General features: G+C 55.8%; 8 protein-coding genes across 8 annotated transcripts; 3 read left to right on the top strand and 5 right to left on the bottom strand.

Annotated features, from left to right (window-relative positions):
* Nucleotides 1-3,342: 3,342 nt before the first annotated feature.
* C8A04DRAFT_12036 (3-hydroxyacyl-CoA dehydrogenase) lies at nt 3,343-4,519 on the bottom strand (the record flags this gene model as incomplete). Its single annotated transcript, XM_062777195.1, has 3 exons — nt 3,343-4,076; nt 4,155-4,254; nt 4,403-4,519. The coding sequence occupies 3 exons, from the start codon at nt 4,517-4,519 to the stop codon at nt 3,343-3,345; spliced, it is 951 nt and encodes a 316-aa protein (XP_062637105.1).
* A 478-nt stretch (nt 4,520-4,997) lies between these two features.
* C8A04DRAFT_28515 (timeless protein-domain-containing protein) lies at nt 4,998-8,864 on the top strand (the record flags this gene model as incomplete). Its single annotated transcript, XM_062780670.1, has 2 exons — nt 4,998-5,072; nt 5,136-8,864. The coding sequence occupies 2 exons, from the start codon at nt 4,998-5,000 to the stop codon at nt 8,862-8,864; spliced, it is 3,804 nt and encodes a 1,267-aa protein (XP_062637104.1).
* A 631-nt stretch (nt 8,865-9,495) lies between these two features.
* C8A04DRAFT_37155 (major facilitator superfamily domain-containing protein) lies at nt 9,496-11,318 on the bottom strand (the record flags this gene model as incomplete). Its single annotated transcript, XM_062783788.1, has 3 exons — nt 9,496-10,177; nt 10,247-10,657; nt 10,741-11,318. The coding sequence occupies 3 exons, from the start codon at nt 11,316-11,318 to the stop codon at nt 9,496-9,498; spliced, it is 1,671 nt and encodes a 556-aa protein (XP_062637103.1).
* Nucleotides 11,319-12,594: 1,276 nt separating this feature from the next.
* C8A04DRAFT_12056 (ankyrin repeat-containing domain protein) lies at nt 12,595-16,206 on the bottom strand (the record flags this gene model as incomplete). Its single annotated transcript, XM_062777202.1, has 3 exons — nt 12,595-13,888; nt 13,946-14,785; nt 14,867-16,206. The coding sequence occupies 3 exons, from the start codon at nt 16,204-16,206 to the stop codon at nt 12,595-12,597; spliced, it is 3,474 nt and encodes a 1,157-aa protein (XP_062637102.1).
* A 1,008-nt stretch (nt 16,207-17,214) lies between these two features.
* C8A04DRAFT_37154 (uncharacterized protein) lies at nt 17,215-18,612 on the bottom strand (the record flags this gene model as incomplete). Its single annotated transcript, XM_062783787.1, has 3 exons — nt 17,215-18,278; nt 18,370-18,532; nt 18,586-18,612. 3 exons carry the CDS (start codon nt 18,610-18,612, stop codon nt 17,215-17,217), a joined length of 1,254 nt encoding a protein of 417 aa, XP_062637101.1.
* A 2,537-nt stretch (nt 18,613-21,149) lies between these two features.
* Nucleotides 21,150-22,136, top strand: C8A04DRAFT_37153 (L-threo-3-deoxy-hexylosonate aldolase; the record flags this gene model as incomplete). Its single annotated transcript, XM_062783786.1, has 1 exon — nt 21,150-22,136. One exon carries the CDS (start codon nt 21,150-21,152, stop codon nt 22,134-22,136), a length of 987 nt encoding a protein of 328 aa, XP_062637100.1.
* A 376-nt stretch (nt 22,137-22,512) lies between these two features.
* On the bottom strand, nt 22,513-24,067 carry C8A04DRAFT_37152 (FAD dependent oxidoreductase; the record flags this gene model as incomplete). Its single annotated transcript, XM_062783785.1, has 3 exons — nt 22,513-22,862; nt 22,952-23,950; nt 24,031-24,067. 3 exons carry the CDS (start codon nt 24,065-24,067, stop codon nt 22,513-22,515), a joined length of 1,386 nt encoding a protein of 461 aa, XP_062637099.1.
* A 1,201-nt stretch (nt 24,068-25,268) lies between these two features.
* C8A04DRAFT_28509 (thioredoxin-like protein) lies at nt 25,269-25,926 on the top strand (the record flags this gene model as incomplete). The annotated part of the gene is made up of 2 exons (XM_062780669.1): nt 25,269-25,311; nt 25,430-25,926. The coding sequence occupies 2 exons, from the start codon at nt 25,269-25,271 to the stop codon at nt 25,924-25,926; spliced, it is 540 nt and encodes a 179-aa protein (XP_062637098.1).
* Nucleotides 25,927-26,915: the final 989 nt, after the last annotated feature.

The raw sequence follows: 26,915 nt of genomic DNA, 5'->3' as shown, positions 1-26,915 counted from the left end.
TGAGGGACCAGCGCACTCATGCGCCGAAACCATAGATTAAGGATCTGGCAGTCTTAAATCTAGCCATCACATCAGGTGACAACAAACCCTCGAAACGATTCCTAACGCTTTTCTCCCGGTCCAGCGGCTCACCTCTAGGTGTTTGTAGCCGCACGTGCCGTCTGGGTTCTCGGCTGTATAGTGTTACAGGCAGGAACCGGCGGGTCGAGTCCTGACACAAATGCAGAAAACCTCTCGCATCGGCATTGGATCAGCCTAGGAATTTGGAGGAGGGCAGGCCGATCGCGGGCACAATCGTGTGCGCGAAGTGAACGACAGCAGTACTCGTACTCTGAAGAGCTATAAGAACTCCCCTCAGGTGTCGCAGGACGAGAGTCGCTGATAGCTTAAAGACCTTCCGCTAGTGATACCATCTCAACAACGACGAGCGGGGCTTTCCTGTGATTGATCCCCGACGCATCTCGGCCTTCCGGCTGTTCACCGGGCCGCAAAATTCCTTCCTGTTTCTTTACAACGGGCTCTCAAACTCTCTATTCTTGGAGGCTTTCGGTATTAACGAGCCTCCATGCCGCCGGCCACCCTCCCGATTCTGGAACATCCCGGCGGGTAAAATGGGGGGCGAGACACCTATAAGCGCCCCCAATTCGCGGCTTTCGGATGTTTACTGCGGTCTATGAGCATGAAAAAACGCTGGCCTGGGGAGCCTCGTCTGGCACACCCATCGGTGACCTGACGACCTACACTGGCCTGGGAATACCGCCCATGAGCTTGGGGCACACTCCATCGCCACGTTAAAGGACGTTTGACGCCGCCATCCACCGCTCTCTTCTCTCCCACATGGCGTTCCACGCCACGTCGCTTGTTGGCTTTGCTGGCGGAGGTAGACATGCTGGACTCAGAGCCGGTTGGGGCGGCGGACCTTGTTGCGTTATCGAGACAAAGCGGGATGATGCGGAGGGCTGGGCCGGTAACGGCTTCTTCAAAGGAAGCGCTTGCCGCCATGCATCTTCCTTGGACGGAACTGTCTTCCACGCTTTGGAGGAACATGCACATGTGCTTTCCCCAGACATGTTACTAGGAACAATATAGGTAGGTACATGTCAGATGGCGTTGGTCCCCTCTTCAACCTCCCGGTTCAGGAATCGAGCTCCCAGTTCCGTATGCAGGTTAAACAAGTCACGGATCTGCATCCGAGCCGTCATGACCTGCCAGATTTGTGGGTACGCTGATGGACAGCAGACTAGTGCAATGTTATGTCCCGGACACCTCCGGGCAGGCGGGCGTTTCCCCTGATCCCAATGGCAGATATACCCCCTATATCACATCACAACTGGGCGTGACCCCACTCGATCATCTCGTCACGGGGCCATAGAAAGACGAAAAGCTTCCCAAACAGCATTTGGCCGTTGTTGTTGGCCGGGGTCTTCCGGGACGGTACTAGTCCGATCGAGCCTCCTGGACCCCGTACCTTCGAAGTCCGTCAAAAAGCGTCTGGAGCAATCAATTTTATATTGCCGGCCTTAGAGCGCCCACCCTCCCTCATAGCGGGCGGCACACGCACAGCATGACTGCAGAACGCGGAGAACCTTTTCACCTTACCAATCCTCAGTCAACGCACTTTATGTATCCATCCAACCAGGCCCCTCCGTTGCCCTTTGTTGCCCTCCTTCAGAAGATCCCAGTCACCCATCCCCGCCCCCCGCGTGGCCTAGCGAGCCTATAGTTATGAACAGCGGTAGGAAGCGTCGGCAAGTCGGAGAAGCACGGTTTACAGGGGGGGTTCTCCTCACACGCAACATCGCACGAGCGAAACTAGCCCGGCCATCCGGCCGATCCGCTCGAGGCTATGATGGTCTGGGTGAACCATGCTTGCTATTTTCTCGGTGCTGGGCGCCGGGGGTCTCAGTCGGCCCGGGATAGTCGCGGGGGCTTTGTGACGGGGTAAGAACTGGCTAGAGGGAGAAGAGGGGAAGAGAGACAGCCGTCGCAGTGCACTTGTCTACCCACCTACCCACCCATCCACACACACACACACACACACCCATACTAATGCGGACCAGTAAACAGCTCTTTCGGAGGATTTCGCTCCTCGTCTACCATACCCCGGCCTCCGACGTTGATGCGGGCCTGTTGTTGACTGATTTGCCACGATGGACGTCTAGAACGAGTCTGTTGTCTCTGTGACTAACAAGAGATTTGGTTCGCCTTCGGGTTTCCTCTTTGGTGGTTTGGTTCGGGATACTGGGAATTAGCAACCGGTTTGAGCTTCTTTCGGCATTCACTCCTCGCCGTCTTTGGAGACTCCCCTCTGGCCGGTCCGGCATGGGGCCGCCGAGGACAGGATAGAATAGGAACGGGCTGGTACTGTCTCAGTCACCGAGTCTAGTGCATCGGTGCACTTGTTCTCTCCAGGGTCCGTGACTCTCCATGTAAGATTATTAAACACATGGTTTAGGGCAAAATAGGTCGTAGGAACTCCACCTTCGTCGTCACGGTCCCGGTTCTGATTTTTGCTCTCCTAAAGAGAGGAGGTTCCCCGTGTTTATGACATCATGGTACGGACCCCTAATAATAAGTCGTAGTGATGTCAAAATGTCGCTCAATTTTCTTGACTACCGAGTATTGATTAATGAGCGTTTGTGTGGATGAGATGGAATATGGGGAACCGGGTGAATTACGCAGGAGAGGTAATATGGGTGAAATGGAGGTGGTTTTCTTGGTTTTTGGGTCTTGCTTTTTGTTCCGATTCTTGATTTTTATTCTGCTTCCTTTGTTTCTCATTCTTGATTGCAGTATTGCCGGTTTATTTGTATTCGGTATTTGCTCGGGCGACAAGGAGTGTGTGGGGTGTGATATTGGAGGGATGTCTTGCGGTTTTTTGGTTAAAAGGTGAACAACATACAGGGTTTGCACCGATTAGTTTAATGAGTTGAGGATCCGTGATATTGTACATGTACAATCCATTTCAAGTTTGTGTTTGTCTTATCTACATGTGAACTAGAACCATGGCACCTGAAGAAGTGGGATATCATAGCGCAACGGTCGGGCCTGGTCAGCCTGCCAGTTGTTCTACCCCTGTCGATCTGCCTTGGAAGGCGTCGAGATCCACGCGATCTAGAGGAGTTGAGGTTACATTTTGATACCGTTGCCGTTGCCGTGTTATGTCGTGTTTATTTTATTTATTTCTATTTTATTGTTCTTTTACGCCTGTTGATGGGGCGTGAATCCCCCGTGCTGCTTAGCGGAGAGTCACAGGAGGGAGGATAGGGGCATCAAAAATGATGCATCTTCTAAACTTCGCCTCGATACCCTCAAGCATCAGCCCCAACTCCAGTGGCTGTTCTAATAGTCGTAAAACCCCTTGCCGCTCTTCTTGCCCAACCACCCGGCATCAACCATGTTCCGCAGAAGCACGCTAGGGCGGTACTTGGAGTCCCCAGTCTCGGTGTGCAGAACCTTCATAATAGAAAGACAGGTATCGAGACCAATAAAGTCGGCGAGCTGCAGAGGCCCCATGGGCACGTTGGTACCATTCTTCATAATAGCGTCGATGGAGTCGCGATCGCCGACGCCCGTCTCGAGGCAGATGATGGCTTCGTTGATGTACGGCATCAGGATTCGGTTGGCGAGGAACCCCGGCGAGTCGGCCGAGACGGAGGTCACTTTGCCCAGGCGCTTGCAAAAGGCCACGGCTGTCTCGAGGGTCTCGGCAGACGTCTGCAGGCCCGAGATGATCTCTACGCCCTTTTGGACTGGGACGGGGTTCATGAAGTGCGTGGAGACGACGCGGGAACTGTTGGTGGTGTCGGTTGGGTTGCCGCCGGTGGTGGAGGCGGCGATGCGGGTGATGGAGATGGACGAGGTGTTGGTGGCTAGGATGGCGTGCTTGGGGCAGATTTGGGCGAGTTTGCCGAAGATGTCGAACTTGAGCTCGGGGATCTCGGGGACGGCCTCGATGACGAAGTCGGCGGATGCTAGGTCCTCGATTTTGGTGCTGGGTGTGAGCAGGGTGCGAGCGGCGTCGGCTTGGTCTTGGGTGATGCGCTGCTTGGAGACATCTTTGGCCAGGAGCTTCTCTACAAGTGAATGACACGAGAGGTGTGGTGTTTAGCTGGCCAGTTTCGTTGTGGGTGACGGTCTTGGGTTAAACCAACCTGCAAAGGCCAACCCCTTTTCAAGAGATGCTGATGATGAGTCGACTAGGGTTACTGGAACTTGGGCTTTCTGAGCTGCTACCAACGCAATCCCGAGACCCTGTCAAAGAGTATACTGTGAGCGACCAAGCGAGAGCATTGACAATATGACGAGGAAGAAAAAAAAAGAAAAAAAGAAAAGAAGGAGAAAAAATAAAAAAGAAAAAAGAGGAAAAGAAAGGAAAAAAGACAAAAGGGTTTGTCCGTACCATTTGCCCCGCGCCAATCACTCCCAACCGCTTTACCTCAGCAGCAGGCCGAGCGGCCGTCGAGCTGAAGCATCTCATACGGCTGGAGAGCCGGAAAACCTGTCTTGCTGACATCATTGAAGCAGCCATTGTTACTGCGATGGGAAGGCACAATTATGAGCGCAAGGAAGAGTAGTTAAGTGAACCGGAGCTCTCATGGGGTGGGTCAAGAATGAGACTCGGAAGCGGCTAACCTCGGCCATGGAGCACTGACGTAGTGGGGCCGCAACGGCGCCAGCTCACATGCACGCCGAACGAGAAATACAGTGTCAACACAGTACGAAACTGCCAATTTGCGCCATCTAGGCACTGTGATTAACACTGTGAGATTAAGTGCAAGGGACGCGTCGCGCTGCGTTTGTTTAATTGATTTCGACGCGTTTGTCCACGCCGTACATACCAAGCGGGAGTGGCTCGAAGTTCAAACCACCACACACCACGCCTAATGTCAACACTGCGAATTGTCGATACAAGATTTTGATTTTTGACACTTAGCACACATGTCAAGATAATTTCAGCTTCTGCAGGATTTACGGCCTTTGTGACCGCCCCCACGATGGAGGACGCCGAGATCAGCAACGACACAGTACACCCGCAGGTTCGGGCACACATCAACAGCTTGGTGTCGGCCGTAGGTTGCCCATGGTTTTGAGCCCAACGATATCCTCGGTTGCATGCTGACAATACGGCATAGCTCGGTGGCTTCGGCATCGACGACGATGAGGGCTACAAGCTTGGCGACGACGCCCTTGAGGTGCTCCGCGATCTCAAGAAATGGATCCGCTTCTACGACGAAAAGACGAACCGCATGGACGTGGCCCGCTGCCTCGCCGAAGCCAACATTGTCGGCTCCGATCTCCTTCACATTCTGGCGACATGGACCCCGAACGACGCAAACAGCAAGTATAAGGCCCGGATCGCCCTGGCTTGCTTCGAACTGATGGTGCCCCTCACCTGGCCGATCGAGAAAGACCGCGAGACCATGACCATCAACCACTACCGTCACTTACCTGCGCTGCAGCTTTCCCAGCTGGGCTACAAACGCGCTGTGATCAACTTTGATGCGGCACCGATTCTTAGCACCGCCGTGAGGGTAGCGTTGCCGTCGATGGCTATGCCGAACGGTGATCGGTCGGCTCGCGATCAGGGCATCATCAAGCTGGTTCTGTATTTTCTGAGGAATATCGCCATAATCACCCCGCCGCCGGGCGTCAAATATGAAGGCGACGAGACGCAAATCTCCCGGTCGGCACTCATCGACGCGTTCTCGTTCCAGGACATCTTCCTGACTCTTCTGACCATTGCGTCGAACATGGGCGAGGACTTTCGGATGGAAGACGTGATTGTTATGGAGATCTTATTCCACCTGGTCAAGCGAGTCGACTCGAGCAAGCTGTTCGTCAGCGAGAAACGGTTGCACAAGATCAAGGAGGACGAGCTTACGGCGGCGATGAAGAAAGAGGCGGCCATGTTGAAGTCATACAGCAAAAACGCGCCAACCCGTCACAGCCGGTTTGGGACGATGATCTGGGTCAAGCGAGAGAGCGGGAAACTTGCGACGGTGTCGGGTCAAGATGCGCTACTTGATGCGGCCACCCGTGAGCGGAAGATGGACAGCACAAAGAAGTTCAGGGCACCAAGGCGTGCCCGGAAGGAAGAAATGGAGCCTCAAGATCTGGGACCGCCGGTATCACTCGATGAACGGGCTCGCCAACAGTTACAGTCCTTCGTCTCTGAGTTTCTGGATTCCGGCTTCAACCCCCTCTTCGCGCATGTGCGAAAGTCGCTCGACCGCGAAGCGCCCCACGTTCTGCAGTCGCACCACGGCCAGTTCTTCTATTTGATCTCGTGGTTTTTAGAAGCGGAACGGATGCGCAGGAAGGCGAAGGCGAGCGATTCGAAGAAGTCTGCAGCAGCGGCGGCGGCGGCAGATGATGTGGGGAGCTTCAACCTGGTGGCTGAGGTGCTCAACCAGGAAATGTTTATCGCCTTGAGCCGCACCTTGGACCGGGCGCACGGCGACAAAGATTGGCGGCTCCTGACCACCGTCATGCGCTGTTTCACTCAGATTCTGTTGACGGTCCAAGAGATGTACAGCTCCGGCAACGAGGAGAACGAGGAGATTGCCGACAACATTCTCAGCCGCCTGTTTTACGAGGAAACAACCCATGACGCCATCGCCAACATTGTTCGTTCGTACAAGGACCAAGGGTTTGAGTACCTGGATGCCTGCACCGAGCTCACCCATACATTCGTGCGAATCCTCGAGGCGTACTCCAAACAAAACGTCGACCTGCAAGTCCGCTCTCGCAAGAGGGTGCGGAAGAAGAAGAAGGCGGCCAAGGCTGCCGGTGCCGAGGGTGATGCGGGAGATGACGACCAAAACGATGCTGAGGATGACTCGGCGGATGATGAGAGGCAAGCCGAAAAGACAAGCCAAGAGAGGAAGTTTGATTTCAAGCGGTTTGCCGTACGGTTCATTCCCCAGGGCGCAGTCGACACGTTTGTTACCTTCACCAGGTACTACCGGGACCTCGACGACGATCAGTTGAAGCGGGCCCATCGGTATTTCTTCCGGCTCGCGTTCAAACAAGACATGAGTGTCATGTTGTTTCGTCTGGACATCATCCACCTCTTCTACAACATGATCAAAGGCCCCGAGCCCCTGGACAAGAACTCTTCGATGTACAAGGAGTGGGAAGAGCTCGCCAAGCAGGTTATTCGGAAGTGCATGAAGAAACTCGAGGAACGGCCCGCGCTGTTTACCGAGCTGCTGTTCTCCAAGATCAACAGCACGGCTCATTACCTCGAGTACGGCCATGAGAAGCAGACGGTGTCGAATCCCAGGCCGGCAGCCGAGCTCGAGTTCAAACGTGAGGAGGAGCGGGATAAGCAGATTGCCATTGTTGTTGGTGTTCTGATCGACAGGAACCAAACGGATCACTTGGAGTGGATCAAGAAGCAGCTTTCCGGTGCCGAAAGCGAACGACGCGCCTGGGAGAACGCGGAGAAGGCCTTGACTGCCGAACGACCGGAGGGTGAAGCCGCAGACGCATCGGCCGAAGGGTCAGCTCCCAAAGATGCGCCTCACACGACCCTCCGCCCAGACAACGACGCGCGACGCACAGCTTTGTTCAAGAATCCCCATCTCCGACTACTCATGAAACTCGCCGGGCTCGAACGGCTTGCACCAACCCTCGACGAGAGCCCCGATTCAATCTGGGTTATACCAAGCACCCTCACCGCCGACGCCCTAAAAGACACCCTCTCCCTCATCAACCAAGCCGAGTTCAGCCCACCCACCTTCGAAGACGGCGGCTCAGCCGAGGACCAACTCCGCCGCAAGGTCGCTCCTCGGAAACGCGTCGCATACGACGACGACGCCGATGCCGACGCCAACGGCATCAACGATCTCATCAACGACGGTTCCGACGACGACGACGGAACCGGCATCCTCTTTCCCGCCGGCGGACCAACCGCCCGCAAACGCACTGCCGAAGACGGACAACCCAAAAGGCGACTCCAGCGACGCCGTCGTCGTGGAGCCGACGACGAAGATGGAACCGAAGACCCCGAAGCGGAAGCCAAACGCGAAGCCAAAGCGCGCGCGCGCCGCAAGAAGGAGCTGGAAAAGGCGCGCAAGATCAAGAGTGAGATGTACGTCGACCTGCGGGAGGACGACTCGGATTGGGAAGGGAATAAAGAGGAGGACCGGGCCTTTTTTGCCCGTGAGCAGGAGCTTCAGGCTGCGAAGGATGCTACGTTTGGGCTGAGCAGTAAACCTTCGGGTGTTGAGGCTGAGGCGTGGGAGGAGTTGGTCGGGGCAGGTGTGGGGGAGGATGTTGCTGGTGCGGTGGTGGGTAAAACCAAGACCGCTGGAGGGAAGAGGAAATCATTGTCTGATGATAGCGATGAGGATGAGGACGAGGATGAAGACCAAGTTAGCACCGGCTCAGATAATAGCGACGACGACGCCTCATCGGATGCTGAGTCGGCACCTGCTCCCAAACGCCCCGCGAAACGAAGGAAACCCTCACCACCAAAGACAAAACAGAAGAAAAAGCGGGCGGTTGCCCTCAGCAGCGACGACGACGACTCGGATGATGAGGTCGAGGCTGATGCGATGGATATCGACGAGCCCGTGCACTCATTCACATCTGTGTCGGCGTCGGCGTCTGCGTCTACTACACAAACCACCACCGGCAAAGACGGCGTGGGTACGAATGACACGTCATTGTCGGGGAGTCCGGGCCAGGGGGCTAAGCCGTCCGCGGGTGATGCTGCCGCAGTCGGAGGAGGTGCGGGTGCAGGTGGGGGAGATGATGAGGACGAGGACGATGATATACCAGCTGCGAAGACGGCGGTGAGGGCAAGGCCGAGGGCGAGAGCGGGGTTTATTGTGGAGAGTAGTGATGAGGAGTGAGGATCGGGGAGTTAGGAGAGGGGTTGGTGTGTTGAGTTAATGATGTGAATGAATGTGAACTTGACCAGATTTCTTCTCAGCGGGTGATTTGCAAGTTGTGTGTTGACGGGAGCAGTGGTGGTACGTTTGGGCGGTCTTATGAACCATTGATTCCCACTGTCTCTAAATATATTTTGAGCTACAGTAAAGATGTAAGGCCTCGCTTGGAAGTTCTGGCATAGCGTCGTAGTCCAAATTTGACGTCTGTGTCCTGCAGGGACTTATCTTATTGACCCTCTCGATTAGAGAACGAGTTCCTTTTCGTAAATAAATTTTTCGGGGTCTAAATCCTTTGCTATCTGGGAAATCTGAACATGCTAGGTCTAAGGCTCTAGTCTAACCACACATATGCGAAAAGGGGTGATGTAAACAATTGATAAGGAGGAACTCGAGACAAATTAAGTACCGGCATCAGAACGAATGGGCAGAGGGATGGGTACGTCATGGTGAGATTGATGCGATATATTAGCAAGATCTAGATTTGTGTTGATGTTCCATACAAGTAGCGCTTGCAGGCTGTGAACGGTCCTGCGCCGTCGCTGCCCAGTATCCAAAATGGAAGCCCCTTCTATCGCGCTTTGGCACCAGATACCTACTCCTCCTGCCTCGCCAAATTGGCATGCAACTTATGCTGCCGCATCAATGAGATACTCGCCAGCGACACCAACGTCAACACCAAACCCATAACCCACACGCCCCGAAACGCCTCCATAAACGACGCAATCACCCCCTCATACCAACCCTCCGGCAACCTCCTGATCTCCCCCAAATCATCCCGGATACGCTCAATCTCCTCCGCCGCGCCAGGCAGATCCCCAAACCGCGCCCACAGCGCAGTCCGCAAGATATTTTGGTACACGGCCGACGCGACGGTGATACCCAAGGTAGCGCCGACAGAGCGGAACAGGTAGGTAGCCGAGGTAATGACGGCCTGGTGGGTGTGGTCGACGGCGGCAATGCAGGCGAGCAACGTGACGGTCAACATGCCGCCGTAGCCGACGCCGTGGAGGGCCATGGCCACGAAGGGGACCCACACGGGGGAGTGCTGGTCGAGGGTGACGGTGAAGGAGAGGGAGGCGGTGTAGATGAGGAGTGTGGCTATCCCGAGGCGGACGTATTTGCCGGTGCGCTTCATGATGAGGCCGCAGCCGATGGAGGAGATGGAGACGCCGAAGGAGGAGGCGAGGATGCGTAGGCCTGCTTGGGTCGCGGAGTGGCCTAGGACTTGGAGGTAGAGGGGGAGGTAGTAGATAGTCATCATCATGACCATGGTTCTGTTCGGTCAGCATGTTAGGCGGGGATGTTACTACAAGATAATAGGAGAAAGAAAAAAGAAAACCTACGCAAGAAAGCTAGTAAGACAAGCGTTGAGTACCGTCCGATCGAGGAGCAACCGCACAGGGACGATAGGCTGCTTGGCCCTACTCTCCCACCAGATCAAAGCCGCCAGCATGGCCCCTCCAAGTGGGAGGGTAGCCAGCACAAGGGGGTCGGTCCACGGCACGATGTTTCCGCCGGCGTTGAGGCCGAGCAGCACCAGCACTAAGAAGCCGACGGTCAACAGGGAACCGCCAAAGTCGATGCGTGCCAGGAGCGACTTGTTGGAGACCTTGGGCGGGACGTCGACGAGGTACCACACCAGGAAACCGGACACGACGATGATGGGGACCTGCAGTAGGAAGGCCAACCGCCAGCCCCAGGATGAGGTGTCATTGATGAAGCCGCCGAGGACGCCGCCCAGCATCGCGCCGGACCTGAGGGGGTTAGCATCGGGGTTACCCAAGAAGGTAAGAGAAAATGAAAATAAAATAGAAAATAGAGAAAAAAGGAAACTCACCCATAGGCAATATTCCCCACCCCCTGCACAACCCCCCTCTTCTTCAACGGCACCAAATCCGACGCCAAAAACGTACTAATACTCATCAACCCTCCGCCCCCAACACCCGCCACCACCCTCCCCAAAATCATCCCCCCCTCATCCCTCGCCAACCCACACAACAAATTCCCCAGTGCAAACATCACATTGCTGAACACCAGACCTGGCCCCCGTCCAAAAATATCGGTCAGCCGGCCCGATAGCGGCTGACAGGTCGCGTTGGCGATCAGGTAGGCGGTGGCTAGCCAGGAGAGGAGGGAGAGGGAGTGGAATTCGCTGGCGATCGGGGCCGAGAGGGTCGCCATGATGGAGGCGTCGATGGCGCCGAGGAAGACGCCGACGTAGGCGGAGGAGAGGGTTAGCCAGAGGCGGGTGGGGGTTAAGGGGGTTGTGGGGAGGACCGTGGTTTCGGTTTCGGGGTCTTGAGGTGTTGGTTCTGGCGATGCGGGTGAGATGGGGGATTCTTCATCGTGTTGATGTTGTTGTTCTTGGAGGAGGGGCGTTGTCTCGTGGGGATTTGAGGCGTCGGTGGACGCCATGGTGTATTTCTTTTGCTGGGCGGATTCTGCGGGGAGATGGCTTGAGCGGTCGATTGATGGAAATGGCGGTGGGCTGCTTGTGTCTTATGTTGACACTCCTTGATAAAAAAAGGTTGTGAGGTGAGATTGATGCAGCAACTAAGTTGACCCGAGGTTACTAATAAAACAGTTCGCCCAAAAACGTCCGAACTCCAGGCCCACTCCAGGGATCTCTGTGAAAACCATTGACCTTGGCTAACGCTTGAAAGAACTGCACTTCTCTAATTTGACGGGCTAGGTCTCAGATAACGCTTAAGTAGATGATGTAGTAGTTTATTTCCATGATCTCTCTCAATTGACCAAGAAACTCAAGTTGTCTCGCCTCGGTTCAACAGTTTATATCCGAGATACAGGGATGCTTGCGTGCTCAGCCGCTGTATTCCGGACTTTAGCGGGGCTCTTTCCCGGCGGCCGGGTACGCGTAACGTCTCTCTTTGGATAGGTATTACATACATATGAATCTTCTTATCTGATTAAATGCGATGACATGCAGCGTTTCTGCATCATCTCTGCAGATAGGCGTAATCGAAGGACCTCAAATTCTGAGAACTAACGATCCTGCCGCGTCAGCATGCCATATCGGGAGAGAGGGTGAGGTATTCGTAACCCTAACCCTGCCCGTTGAGAGACGCCCTCGAATTTGAGTTGATGAGTTTCTGAGATGTACATACAGTGTAACCACGTTGAAGAAGCAAAGAGGGAACGTTTGGTCTCATTTATGAGGGTAATCCTTCGAAGTTCTAAGAGGAGCGATTGGATGCTACTGTCGGCGTGTATAATCGTGTATAACCTGCTCGTGTACACAGTGGGCACCGTTATCACCAGCGTTCCTTTCGTTTTTGGCTAATGGTCCCTTCCTTTTTTTGCCAACCCAAGTGCCTCTCGCCCACGCATATCTGCCTACTTATCAAATTATTCTTCCCGGACCTTCTTCTTCCTACCTACATTCAATCAATAGTGTTTCAATCGGTCGCATTTACATTGTCCGTTTGTCGTTAGCCAAGATCGTGTAAGTCGTTGTTTATTTAGCCCCCTCTTCACTGGACTAGCCCAATACTTATAACGTTGTAATAGCTCCCATCGTACGGGGCGATGTAAGGCGGCTGCCATGCAGTGGACGCTCCTGATCAACAGTCAAATCCTCGGATTGACTGTCCCCCGGGTATATAGGGAGCTGTACCACGATCCACCGCCGCCACTAAATCGGGGACATGCCGAGCACAAATCTCCTCCCCAATCAGTCATCCCCCAGCGGCCCCACGTCTTTCGACCTGAACCCGAGCACCCTCTTGGTAATCTCCCACGGCATCACCGACGGCTTCATATCCCCAAACGCAATCCCCTCATCCTCCTCCTCCTCGCCATCCCCCTTTCCCTCCTTAATCCGTATCTCTACCTTCAGCTCCTCCATCTTCTCCAAGCTGAACCCCTTCCGTCGCGCAATATCCACCGGCGGCTCGGCCTTCCCGCGGTGAATATCAGCGCCGTGATCCACCAGCAGCTGCAGAACACTGCGTGGTTCAATCCCCTCGTCAAGAAACGCCTCGAGCGGGGTGCGGAGAAGACCTAGGTTGGGGTCGGCACCATGTTCCAGCAGCAGCGTAACGATGCCGGCCGCGCGTTTCACAGCGGCCGCCTCCAGTGGTGTCTCTTGTTTGCCCAGGTTCGGGTCCGCCTTGTTCGTCTCATGCTCAAGAAGCACGCGCACGCTGTCAATGTCACCGTTAGCTGCTGCTTGTTCCAGCGGCGTGGTCACAACCCCCGCGTTGGGGTCCGCGCCGCGATCAAGAAGCAACTTGAGGATGCCGTCTGACTGCCGGCTCATCGCGGCCTCGGCCGGGGTGTAGGTGGGCCCGGGGACGTTGACCTCGGCGCCGCGGTCGAGGAGGATTTCGACTACGGGCTGGTTATTGTTGGTGATGGCCCGCTGGAGCGCCGCGGGCATGCCGCCCACCCGCTTGATATTGGCGCCGTGGTCGAGCAGAAGGGCCACCACGTCGGCCGTGCCCGCTTCCAGGGCGGCGTGTAGCGGGGGTACGGGCCCATCGCGGGTCGCGTCTGCGCCGCGGTCGAGGAGGATCTGGACGACTTTGACGTGTTCGCGGGCGGCTTCCAGCGGGATTCGGTATCGGCCCTTGTTGGGGTCAGCGCCGTGGTCGAGGAGCATTGCGACAATCTTGTCGCGGCCGGACGACGCGGCACATTCTAGGGGAGTATCGTAGGCGCCGAGGGGCGTGTGTTGGGCGCCGCGGTCAAGGAGAAACTGTACGATTTCCTCTTTACCCCAGGCCGCGGAGTCGTAGAGGGCTGTCTTACCACGGTAGTCCTGCGCTTCGATGTCCGCGCCGCGGTCGAGCAAGGCCTGCGTGGCGGCGAGGTGACCGTGGCGCGAGGCGAGGTGCAGCGCGGTGCCTTCGAAGCCCTGGAAGTCGACGTCCGCTCCGTGGTCGATGAGGGCGTGTACCGTGCTGGCGTGACCGTGGGTTGCGGCTGCGATTAGGGCTTGTTCGAAGGCGTTTCGAAGGGGGCGTCTGAGGGTTGTTGGCTTGGAAGAAGGGGAAGAGGCAGTAGAAGGAGAAGAAGATGACGAAGGACAAGAAGAAGAGGAAGATTTGAGCTCTGCGGCGAGCACGCTCACGATTTGATCCAGGCCAAGACGGGCAGCGAGGTAGAGCGGCGATAAGATGCGGTCGCCGAGCCCATCACGCTTGTAACCCCCCCATTTGAAGATGTTGGCCCAGCTGACGAGTGACAGCTGATCGTCGTGGAACAGCCCAAGGGCTAGCTCGTGTAGGCCGCCGTCGTCGCCGTGGCCCTCGCGGTAGTGCTCAGGCCAGTTGGTGGCCGCATAGTTGGCCAGCGGGTACATGCGCGCGAACTTCCAGGCGCTCAGGTTCTGGCGCAGACAGGCATCGCACAGCTCCCGGTTGCGCAGGTACGCCAGGCAGATGGCCGCCACCTCGGTGTTAGCCTGTTCGCGCTGCACGGCGTACCGCGCCATGCTGCTGCCCGAGGCTAGGATGCGCGTCGACTCGAGATATTCCTGCACCGAGTAGTGGGCGATGCGTACCGTGGCCTCGCTGCCGCTGTTGTCGTCTACGTTGGCGTCCACCTCGATGAAGCCCGGGCAGATGTGGCGGATGTCGTCCTCGCCCATCAGCCGGCTATCCTCGTTGAAGCGCGGGTTGTCCCCCAGCTCGACCGCGATGCCGTCAATGAGCTCCTCGACCGCCAGCGGCCGCTTAGCCGTGCAGAGCAGCGTCAGGATCCGCTTGGCCTCTTCCGCCGACTCCTCTTCGATGTTGGCCAACATACGCTCGTAAGTCTTGTCCAGGTTGCGCGGCAGCGAGTTGAGCAGCGCATCCAGTCGGGTCTTGCTCCCGGGACAGGCTTCGAGGGCCGCGAACTGGCACTCAACCCAACGGAATCTAGAGAGAAGTAACGAACGTAAGTAAACAACCGAGGTTAAACAGCGCTAAAATACGGGGGTAAACAAAGCCTGCACTTACACGCCCTTGGCCCCCTTGGTGAGCGCCTGCTCAATTTCGTCCCGGTACTTATCCCACTTCCTCAGCCGCCGATTATCCTTCAGATGCCCCGACACAAACGACGCAATATCCCCATCAATCGACTCATTCTTCAACGACACAATCCGCTCGTCCGTCGCGGCGCCCACATCCAGACCCATCAAAAACCCCAACCCTTCCCGGATATCCTGCTCGTCCCGGCTCGTCACCAGCAAATGCAGCTCCGGGCCGGGCCACTTCCGCATCTCCCCGAGAGCCTCCAGCACCTCCTCGCGATGCTTGTGCCGCGGGCTCTCGTCCAGAGCGTCCACCACGATGTACACGTCCTCAAACTCCTGCACCAGCTGGTGCAGGCTGTCCAACAACGCGTGGTCAGTTGGCCGGCTACCGCGGTAGCTCTGGTGCAACCGTGACAGCGTCCCGTCTTGCGTTTGTTGGTCGTTTCCCCCCCGCGCGCCAACCTGCGACGCAAGCTGGGCGATCAACCCCCGCAGCATGGCCGAGGTGTCCTGCTTGGCGTCGTCGTTGAAGGTGAAATAGAAGAACGCGATGCCCACGGCCGGGTTCGACCGCCGATGGCGCATGGTATGTTGGATAATAGTCGACGATAGCACCGATTTCCCACACCCGGCAAACCCGTTCAGCCACAGGAAAGAGTTGGCCGTCCGCAGCCAGGTGGTGAACGCCCCGCTGCGGATGAACCACAGACCCGTACCCGGGTGCTTCTTCTTGCACGCATCGTTGTAGTTGATCGACGCGTCCGGCGCGGCCAGCCAGGTTTGGAGTTCCGCCGAGATCTGGCCCGCCCGTACCAGCTCTAGCAGCGCCTTGGTGTCGCGGATGTCATCCTGCACGCTGCCCAGGTCCTGCTGCTGTAGCACTTGCAGCGCGAGAGTCAAACTCGCGCTGATCTCGTCGATGTCCTCGTCTAGTTTCTGGAGGGTACTCTGGCGGAACGGGTACGCCAGTCGCCGCCCCGTCGCGCGCACTGCCGACGTCACACGATTACTCCCCGGTTCACGGGCTGATGTGGCGAACTTGGCGTTTTCCTCCTGCAGTTCGTGAATGAGGTCCTCGCAGTCGCTAATCGACCGCTGCATCACCCCGAGCAGCTTCTTGTCGGCGTCATCGTCTGGGTCGAATTCACGCTCGTCGAGATTTTTGCGGAGGATTTCTAGGATTCCTAGGAGGTGTGAGAGCCGCTTGACTGTGTGTGCTGTTTCGGACTCGCGGTCTTTGTAAGAGGTGTAGTATTTGATTAGGCCCTCGGATACTTGGATGCCGAGGGAGATGACGCCTACGATTGTGCCGAGTTCGGCCATGGTGGGGGTTAGGGGTTACTCAAAACACGGTCGCTAGGGTGTGGAGGGGGTATCATGCGGGTATCAAATGAGGTAAATAAATAACTGCGAAATGTATGTGAAGCTTGTGATGTTTATGTCGGGATGAAAAACGAGGGGTAAAAGCAAAACAGCTAGAACTAGATCCGACAAAAAGCCACGAGACCTTCAATCCAAGCCCTAGATCATCGGTGGTCTCATCGATTTACTAGTTCATACCGTTCAGTTTGGGTGCTGCCTCGGGCGGCGAGGTAATGCAGAGTCCTGCAGCATGCGGGGTGGCACAGCGCACACACAGCCATGAGAAGCTAGGTGGCTAGAAAAGGGGGGTTGCTCATTGGCAAGGCTGTGCAGATCGGTTGCATCCTGCTAGGCCACACATCATCACAGCCTTCTTTGCCACTGCGATTATGCGGTGTTTCGGGGATTTCGAGCAGAGGTGAGTGGAAATCATAGAAATCGAAGAGATCGCAGAAGTCATGATCTCTTTCAGGAGTAGAATCATTACGGATGGAGTCAACCAACAAACAGCCTACGAGAAGAAGAGAAGAGCAGCCAAAAAGAAGGAAGAAATTAAACAAGAACGAAATAGTTTCAATTAAAAGAAACCAAACAGCTCACCACCGAACCCTATCCCCATCCGGAAGGATAGCGGTCGGTGGTTACGAAAATCTTTCCGGAGAAAGATTTTTCTTCGCTGGCCCCGGGAATCGAACCCAGGGCCACTTCGATTTACGACGGCACCGGCGATGCTCCTCCCAATACCGCTGGGCCAAACACGCTGTTTGGCACATTGGGAGGAGCTGGTGACTGGAGCAGTGGGAAACGGGGCTATATAGGGGGTTGTACGATGGGAGGGAAAGCACAGTCTTTTTGGGGAGGTGGGGATAGAATTGAGGCTGCCCGTCACTTTTGAGACCTAGGTAGAGAGAATCCAGAGCAGAGCAAAATACAGCAGAGGGTCAACATTAGACTCAACGTAAAGTCAACTCAAACCAGCTTCCACGCCCCATCCTTACTCTCAATCCGCACCTCCCGCCCCTCATCAATACTCCGCCGCCCGGCCTCCAAAATCGCCGTCGTCGCAATCGTGTTCCGCAGCGTCGGCAACCCCTTAGCGTCCAAGTCCGCCGGCTTCAGCTCCCCGGCATTCACCGCCCGACACCCGTCCACAAACTTCTCAAACGACACATACCCGTACCCGCTCTGCCCGTTGAAGTTGCCGTCCTCGTCCGGCGCGTACCGCATGTAGAACGGGTTGTACCACACCAGCTGGCCCGCCTCGTCCTCTGCCACGTCGTACCCGCGTTTTGCCTGGTTGATCGTGATCTCCCCGCCTTGGGCGAGGTAGTGGAAGTATTGGTTGGAGTGCACACCCGCCCGCTGGGGGGCTGTCCATGATGCGGTGTAGACGCCCGTCGCTTGCTTGGTTGGGTCGTCCCGCTTAGCCCAGTGCACTAGGAGTGAGATGGTGTCTTCGGTCGACTCATGGCAGCCCAGTTCGACTGCGGTACCCTTGGAAGCCGAGGCGGATACTTTGACGGGGACATACCCCAGCTGGGAGACCATAGAGTCGCAGATGTCGACGTGGTGGCTGTTGAGGTAGTACGAGATGTCGGAGTCGATGCCTGCCCAGGCTTTAAAGGTTTCGAGCTGGAACTTGGGCTGCGACATGTAGCTGTAGAAGTAGTTGAAGTCGCCGAGTTTGAGAGCGCGGGCCTTGGCGTCCCAGTAGGCTGGGTCGAACCGCTTGTGGTGCTCGATGTAGACGTACACGCCGTGCTTGGCCGCGGCGTCCAGGAGTGCCAGGTGGTGCTCTAGGAGTTTTACGGCTGGCTTGGTGATCATCACGTGGATGCCCCGTTCGATTGCGTACAGCGCGATTGGGTAGTGTGTCGTGTCTGGCGTGAAGATGGTGATGGCGTCGCCTGGTGAGAGGGCGTCGATCGCTGTCTTGTAGGCATTGGGGTCTTTGGCGTCGTCGGCTGGGAAGGAGGTGAAGGATGTGTCCAGGTTGTTGTATGCGAGCGTGATGTTCTTGTGCAGATGATCCCCTAGAGATTTTCAGCGTTAGCTTGCGGTAGCTTGTGGCTGCGTCCCCCTGAAGATGCGGAAGAAGGGTAGAACAAAAGAGTGGCCGCTCACGAATTGCCGGGTATTTTGTCCCATTGACACCCGCCATCGACAGATTGCCCACCTTGCCTCGCCTCCGGAGGTCGAATAGAGTCAGCCCGACCACGCCAACCTTCTTGTCTGATCCCGAGGCACCACCACCGACGAACCCGGTGGTGTACTCCCCTGTGCCGACCTTTCCGTGTTAGTTATTGGACATGATGAGATTTTTCAGCCTTTTGGTCTCACCATCAACACATTGAGCGGCGCCGCCATTGTGACGATATCGTGGGCTTGATGTTGATTTGCTGCTGTTGGTTGGGAGAGACGAGACGGAGCCGGGGGAAGCTAATGGAGGGATACGATGGTTCAATTATCTCTCTGTGGTAATAGCTAACGTCTTGGCTTGATGGGTGTTCAGATGAAACAACCTCAGACCAAGGTACATAGTATCACCAGGCTCAGAACAGCCCCTCGTGCCACGCCGGAAGAATTCATGATGAGGGGTCGGGATGAGAGAGAAAAGAGGGGCACATTGGAGCAACGAGAGACGAGCTCCATTCGAGTTCGGCCCGGAAAACGCAGAGCCGCAGGCTTTTCCCGAGCGAAAATAATCCCCTCGCGCTGTCATTTGTGGAATGTTTGACCCATTGGAATGCCACTGCGATCCTTGATCGCCTGTTCCTCCTCCTCCTCCATTCTTCCTGGAATAGAGATTTGAATTGGAGCGTGAATTCCAGCCGTTGATGTTCCAATTCAGGGGGGAAAAGCTAAAAATTCCCGGCCGAGCTGCCACTGGTGGGATTGTGGAGTTTGGGGAAGCCAAGACGGGACCCACCTTTTTCCAGACCCGCCCCCACGTTGCTTCCCCGCGTCATGTCTCACTCGGCCAAGCATCGTTGCACAAACGTCGACTTCGAGCCTAGCTTCGGCTTCTGCTGGCCCGAGTGGTTGAGGACACTGCAGGACCGCGCGTTTCACGTGTCGAGATCGCATACTGCTATCAACTCTACATCTGAATTCAGCATTCTGTACGAACAGCTCCCGGGCGTACCATGGTCTGTGAATCCCATACGCTCCTTCCCCCAGTACCAGTTCGCCGTCTTTCGAGGAAGGAACGTTGGGACAAGCCCCATCCGGTGATTGCTAGTGCTTAACATGATTGGAGGAAAATAAATCTTCCGTTTCTCACCGAAACTCACACGATCTCCCCCGTCTCGCTTTCCGACTTCATGCCCTCCACGGTCGTGTTGAAGGCCCGTTTTCTGGCAAATCCAACGCGGGGTAATGGCGGGCTGAAGATGGAAATTATCCATCCCCCCTCCCATTCATCCTCTCGTCGGGTAGTGGACAGCCTCTTGTTCACTGTGAAAGTTGGCCTCGCCCCAACCAACCCGAGCCGAAGAAAGAAGCTTCTCGACGTTCTCCTCGGGCACTCCCTGCAACCTCCTCAGTCCAGGCGGCGCTGACACACAATTATTCGATCCTCATCCGGGCTGTAGGTCCCGTGGGGTACGCTATCCTCTTCGCTGCCCCGCGATTCTACCGGCATCCTGCATTTCCTTGCTGATTTTCACAACTCTTTGTCCATGGCCGAATCTTTTTTCCAGGTTTTCCCACAGCCAACTTTTAACCGGGCCTAACGGGGCGAAGTTTCGTCCAACGCCTTGGTCCTTCTTCCCATTCAAACGGCCATCGATCATCCGTCCCTCCTTGACGATTCAATATCTCGGTGCTGCTGACCATGGGCTGGACTCCCGTCTGATGGGCTGATGGGTGGTTCCAACAAAAAGGCGGGGCCAAAAATTCGCACTTACACACCTTCTCGGCTTCAAATGTGGGCCAATCAGGTACCGGTTTTGCCGATCACTTCATCCGGCACCTAAACCCCGGCTTCTACCCCCTCTGATCGAGCGGTCCGCTTCCGGTGATCAAGGGGATTTGGCCTGTTCCACGGCTCTGGGTTCCTTTTTCCTGGGTCCCGTCTGCCGGGGAGTGCTGGGATGAAGGCAGCGAACTTCAACAGTCAAGACCAGGAACTGCTTGGCCGCAACCCGCGTGCTAGAATAGCCTTGGGGAGGGCTGTCAGACTTGAACGGGCCCTTGCCAGCGCTCTCCCGTGCTGTAAAACCCCGACGTCCCGTCTCTCTATCCCGGGCTGTTGTCAGTCTTAACCCCGTTGCGCCAGTGCGTGATTTCTGCTTTGGAACAGGTATACATTACCCCGGTATAGCAACCTCCATAGAAGCAAGCCCGGCTGCCGAACCGAGCCCACCATGTTCTCCAGTGGAGTAGTACTTCCCAATCCCTCGCCTTGGACCCACGAGCCATGTATTCCCGCATCGTCCCCAGAGTTTCAGCCCCATTCCCGTCCGTGAAAAGCTTCTAAGTGGGCAGTCGGCCGACGGGAGTCTCGCCCAAGGAGATCCGCAAACCGGACTTTTGAAGACGATACCCCTGCCCTGTCTGCTCCAATGCCTGATTCGAGCTCCTCGCAGGCCACAGGTGGGACAAGATGTCCACCGGTACCCAGAACGCGAGCCCCACGCCGCCCTGGTTGAGCTTAGGTCATGGCGCGTTTCTTGACCTCCAGACCCCCGATTTTCCTTCATAAGCAGAGAACTTTCCTCTTTTGACAGCCCCTTCTGTTTTGTCTCTCAGCGTCACCATCTCTGCTACCCACGTGCCCTTTCTCCTTTCCTTCTCACCGTCTCTTCGCTTCCCACTTTGCTCCTCAAGCCCAGCAACACACCTGCCTCACTTATTCACTCCCTTCCCCTGTTAACCAACTCAACCACCACATCCGAACCATCATGACGGCAACCAACGGTGCCACGAATGGCCACAGCGCGCCGGCACGCCGGCCGCTCCCATGCGGTATCTACGCCCCAACCATGACCTTCTTCGACCCCGAGACCGAGGACCTCGACATCCCCGTCATCAAGAAGCACGCCGAGCGTCTCGTACGAGACGGCCTGGTGGGCCTTGTCACCATGGGCTCCAACGGCGAGGCCATCCACTGCACAAGGGAGGAGAAGCTCGCAGTGACACAAGCAACGAGGGAGGCCCTCGACGCGGCTGGCTTCGCCAACACCCCCATCATCATCGGGGCTACCGAGGGCAGCGTACGAGGCACCGTCGAGCTGTGTAAGCAAGCCCAAGGGGTAGGCGCCGACTACGCGCTGATCCTTCCGCCGTCCTACTTCCGGCTGCTCATGGACGAGCAAGCGGTGCACGACTACTTCATCGCCGTGGCCGACGCCAGCCCGATCCCCCTCATCCTGTACAACTACCCGGGCGCCGTAGCTGGCATCGACCTTGACTCCGACCTCCTCATCCGCCTAGCCGAGCATCCCAACATTGTCGGCACCAAGTTCACCTGCGGCAACACCGGCAAGCTGACGCGCGTGGCCCTGGCCACCGACGCCAAGACCCCTGCGTCCGAAGGCTCTGGGTACATGGCCTTTGGCGGTGTGTGCGACTTCACCGTGCAGACGCTGGCCAGCGGGGGCAGCGGCATCATCGCGGGCGGTGCAAACGTCATGCCCAAGCTGTGCGTGCGTGTCTGGGACCTGTACGCTCAGGGCAAGCAGGCCGAGGCCATCGAACTGCAGAAGAAGCTGTCGCGCGGCGACTGGGTGCTGACCAAGGCCGCTATTGCAGGTACCAAGCAGGCTATCCAGAGCTATTTTGGGTATGGTGGTTACCCGCGGCGGCCGCTGAAGCGGTTGGATAAGGCGAAGGTGGCGGCTATTGAGGAGGGGGTTAGGGAGGTGATGGAGTTGGAGAAGGCGTTATAAGTTGGGGGGAGACATTTCATTCCATCGGGGTACATACACCCCCAAGGGGTTGGCGCATTAGGCGTACAAACTGATTATTTAATGAATATATTGCACTTAATGACATCAGGGTTCCGCAGCATGCACAGAGTTTCCAATGGTTTCCTAAGGGTAAGCTGTGGATTACACACGAGTCCATTTCTTGGAGTTAGGCTTCCAGTATCATATGGTTCATTCATATAGCCAGCGAAGTCATTGCAAACGCGCAGCTAATATGGCTTTCGCTAATTCCCAACCCCATGCCATGCTATCATCATTCCAGAAAGGCAAAAAATATAATTAAAAAAAAAACCCAAATAACGACCCCAACCCTCCTTACACCCACCCCCCTTCCCCATCAAACCTTAAACTTCCTCGGATCCAACTTCCCCACCCCCTCATCCACCTCCTCCCCAAACACCATCCCAGCCATCAAATACCCGGTCGCCGGTCCATTCTGAATCCCCCAGCACGTATGCCCCGCCGCGACCCACAATCCAGGAACGGACGTAGGCCCGATCAGCGGGCCGCGCTGCTCGCCGAAACGGATATGTTGCGGCAAGTAGCAGGCCTGGCGGGCTTTGATGGGTGCCGCGCCGAGGGTGGGCGAGATGGTGCTGATGTAGGAGATGAGGTCGTCGCATTGGGCTGTGTCGACTTCGACTTGGTCTGCGGTTGCGGGGAGGGGGGTTGTTTTGTCGGGTTCCCCTGGTTGGGTGTTAACTTGCTGGCATGTCTAAGGTAGACAGACTACAAAGGAATAAAGAAAAACGGGTTGCTAGGCAGGGCAGACTTACCACAAGCATACACCTCCCCAAAAGGCCTCGCATAAATCTCCGGATCCACATTCCCCCTATGCCGTCTCTTCTGCCCCTCCCGCGCCCTATGCTCCGGCACATACTCCGCCGGCAACTGAACATCCGTAAACACCGCATACGGACTCACCTCCGCCTCAAACACCACACTATGCGCCCTCAACCCCTCCACCCTCGTCCGCGGCACCAACTTCCCCGTCCACGGTCCCGCTGCGACAATTACGTCAGTCACGCCGTCGATGTTCTCGATGGCGCCCGTGTCGCGGTCTTCGTAGGCGACGCTGTGCACGCCGTCGCCGGTGGAATTGGCGGTATTGAAAATGCGGGTTACACGTGCGCGGAGACGGATGGTAACGCCGCTGGCGCGGGCGAGGTCGGCGATGGCGTTGGTGAAGTGGAAGGGGTGGACTTGGGCGGTTTCGGTGGTTGCGCCGGGGGTGCCCATTTCTTCGTAGTGGGAGATTAGGTTGCTGTCGAGCCAGTCGAGGTCACGGGGGAGGGGGGAGTCGTGGAGGAGGTTGGCGGCTGTGGTGTCTTGTTTGGGGAGTTTTTCCCAGGCTTTGTCTTGGGTTTTGTCATCTTCGAGAGCGATGGTGCTTTGAATGGGTAGCTCGCCGTTGTTGTTGTCACTGTTGCCGTTGTGACCGTTGCCGCTAGTGTCTGTCGGTGGTAATGGCGGTTTCAAGGCTCTCTTCTTCAGGTCAGCAGATTTGACGGTCGCGGACAGACTCCCGCATCCCACGCGCCGGTAGCCCCATCGTTCGGCGCCATTGTGCTCGGCGGCGAGTTCTCGATGTAAGCGGTAGGATAGAGGCACGAGGCAGGTCGGGTAAGCCCATAGCGCCAGCAGACCGCCGGCCTTGCCCGATGCGCCGGAGGCAATGGCTGTGGCTTCGAGAAGCGTGATGGTATGCAGGGCCGGGTTGAACTTGGGATGACGGGTGAGATAGTAGGCCGTTGTGCATCCGATGATACCACCGCCTGGAAAGTTAGAGTGGAGTCAGTATTCCAAATTCGCTTTCCCTGTGTAGAACTATTTCCTGTTTCGGTCTTGGACGCACCAACAATGACGATATTTTTCTTCTGCTGCGAGTCCATTTTTGGTTCTGCGCTCGCAGCCTGCGACAAGAGTTGCGCCTCAACCCGTGAGGGTTAGATTCGTGTCTGGGGTGAGATACGGTGTCCTCTCTAATCCATTAAGCTCTAGGAAACGAAGAGGTCGTCATCGAAGCGCAGCGCCGATGTATTTCGTTAGGGGTTCAATCCGCCGAACGCAGCGGTCGTTGGTGAGGCATTGGCGGATGGTTACCAGTTGCAAGTCCCCGAAACAGCCCGCAGCTGGTGCCGTCATCCCGCTGTGGCCCAAGCTCCCGATGGCGGGGTGCCCACGTGGTGGGGTCGAGTATTTCAAATTCCCATCGCAGCCCATTTCCGAGCGGGTTTTCCTGGCCGTACTCAAAGAAAAATCAAAGTAGCCAGTTTGTGAATATAAGCTGGATTTAATGCCGTCAACGCCTCTCTATACACCTTAAAATGCATTTCGCAAAGTCATCTCTCTCGTCTTCACAAGATCGAAACTCGGGATTCAGTGGGGCAGCGGTAGTGGGGCTTCGCCAAAGATCCCCTGCAGGGGCTTTGGCGATGGCTTGGCAACGGAACCCTGAGTTCCCGAATCACGGAATCCCGAGTGAAAGCTCAGACGGGCTAGATAGGCGGTCGTGTGCTCGGGAAAAGCGGGAATTCACTTGAGGTCTAGATGACTCGAAAGGCCTCGAGACCTGACTAATGCCGTGCAAGGCCACGCCAGCCGAGGCAAATGTGAAGGGCGAAGGCGAATCACCAGTACTCGCCGCATACGCATTGCCGTCATTTGTCGTCGCAAGGCGCAAGAGCGAAACGCTTGTGAACCCTCTTTTACGGCTGTCCCACTCGTTTGAGCACAAACGGAGCGGCCGAGTAGCCAATAGGGTAGGTCGATTGTTGCGTTGAAATCAGGTCGGAGTCCGGGGCTCGGAAGGCTGGACCCTGCCCGCCTCAGTCGTTCTTTCCAGTTCTTTTTAAAACAGTCACCTCGAATCTTTGCATTCACCGAGGTTGCCTCTACTTCCCGCTCATGCATCAAAATCAAGTCCCCCGCCGCCTTGTAGCCCGCATCTTGCACATCCCCATCCCAAAACCAGCAGCATCCGCCCGCCGATACAATTCTCTTTCGTCTTCTCGGCGACATAGCTTCAACTGGATTTCACCTTCCACACCCCACTTGAGACAACACCTCGTCTCTCAAAGACTTCTCGCAACCATGGCTTCCGCAACAACATTCTATGACTTCAAGGTTCTTGACAGTGCGTTTTTTCCAAAGCTGATATGACACCCGTCACAGTATAAAAGGGTACCATGTGCCCTTTCATACTGCGACAACACCCTTTTTCATTTCCCCGTTTCCGACTAACTAGCCCCCAGAGACCGAAAAGGAATTGCCGCTCTCCCAGTTCGAGAACAAGGTCGTTCTCGTCGTCAACACCGCCTCCAAGTGCGGCTTCACGCCACAGTACGCCGGCCTGGAAAAGCTATGGAAGTCGGTGAGCGAGAAGCACCCAGATGACTTCGCCATTCTCGGCTTCCCCTGCAACCAGTTCGGCGGCCAAGAGCCTGGCTCCAACGAGGAGATCCAGGGCTTCTGCCAGCTCAACTATGGCGTGACCTTCCCCATTCTGGCCAAGATCGATGTCAACGGCGGGAATGCTAGCCCACTGTATGAGTGGCTCAAGAGCGAAAAGCCTGGGCTGCTCGGGCTGAAGCGGATTAAGTGGAACTTTGAGAAGTTTTTGATTGGTAAGGATGGGCAGGTCAAGGAACGGTGGGCGTCAACGACGAAGCCGGAGTCGCTAGAGCAGACGATTTTGCAAGAGCTGGCGAAGGGGGCGCCTGCGAAGAAGAGCGACGGCGCAGAGGAGTGAGGGCGAGAGTGGTATGATTATGTATTTGATATCTGGGCTGGCAGTGGGCGTGAAGGATGTGGTTATACCCATTAGGGGAGATCGTTTAACAGATTGTGTAGGAAACAAGGGACTGTTTCAACAGCAGTTGAGTCGGACAAGCAAACCCTATTAATTACATTAACGGTCAGATTCGAACACTAGTTTTAGACGGGATAGGGAAGCATTATGCGAGCAGTGAGAGAGGCTCAAGACGCACTGTGATACGTAAAGCTCATTGCTTTTTCGTTGCCCGAATCATCCTCGCAACTAGCATTTTCACCCGTTCTATCATGTTGATTCTCCTTCAACCGTCTTGAGTTTCAAACAGCACCTAACCGTATCCCACCAGCCAGGGCTTCGCGAAGGGGTTGGCTATTGGACACCCAATGCAGGTAATTACACAGCCAGGGGATCAAGGCTATTGTAATATGTAATTACTTGGGCTGGAACCTTTCATCTCTTCTCTCATGTCTGTCAAGATGCCGAATGAACTCTGTGTTCTCCCCCGTTTAGCTTCTCCCTTCTTATAACTAGGAAATGGAAAATGGGAGGGCAAAAAGGGATATGACAAGTGGTGAAGTAAGCAAGGAATGGGAAGAAAATCCAAAACTAAAGTTCTCATTATAATAATAGTCTTTCATTTCTACAGTGATTGTGTCAACGTCGCCGGAATGTTCCAGGTCCTTGATGTTGTTATATCATATTAAGGGCAGTCAGCTTACCCCTGAGGCCAAGGCCGGAAGTAAACAATGATGACAACAGTGTCGCTACCTTAGAAAGAAACTTACCCTAGTGAGAAGGCAAAATCAAAAATGGGGGAGAGGGCAATGAGTTGGAATAAAACCCAAGGGCTACTTTGCACTTTACTAAAGCTCGATAAATTAGTTGGGGAATCAATCAAGGGGGCTTCAGCAATGTTCATCACACCAGGCAACATAAAACCAGTACATTTGAAATTATTATCACTT

Source organism: Dichotomopilus funicola (assembly GCF_033296635.1).
Source record: "Dichotomopilus funicola strain CBS 141.50 unplaced genomic scaffold C8A04scaffold_30, whole genome shotgun sequence".
Lineage (NCBI taxonomy): Eukaryota > Fungi > Ascomycota > Sordariomycetes > Sordariales > Chaetomiaceae > Dichotomopilus > Dichotomopilus funicola.
Note: the sequence above shows the minus strand (reverse complement) of the source record. Positions and strands in the feature narration are given on the sequence as shown.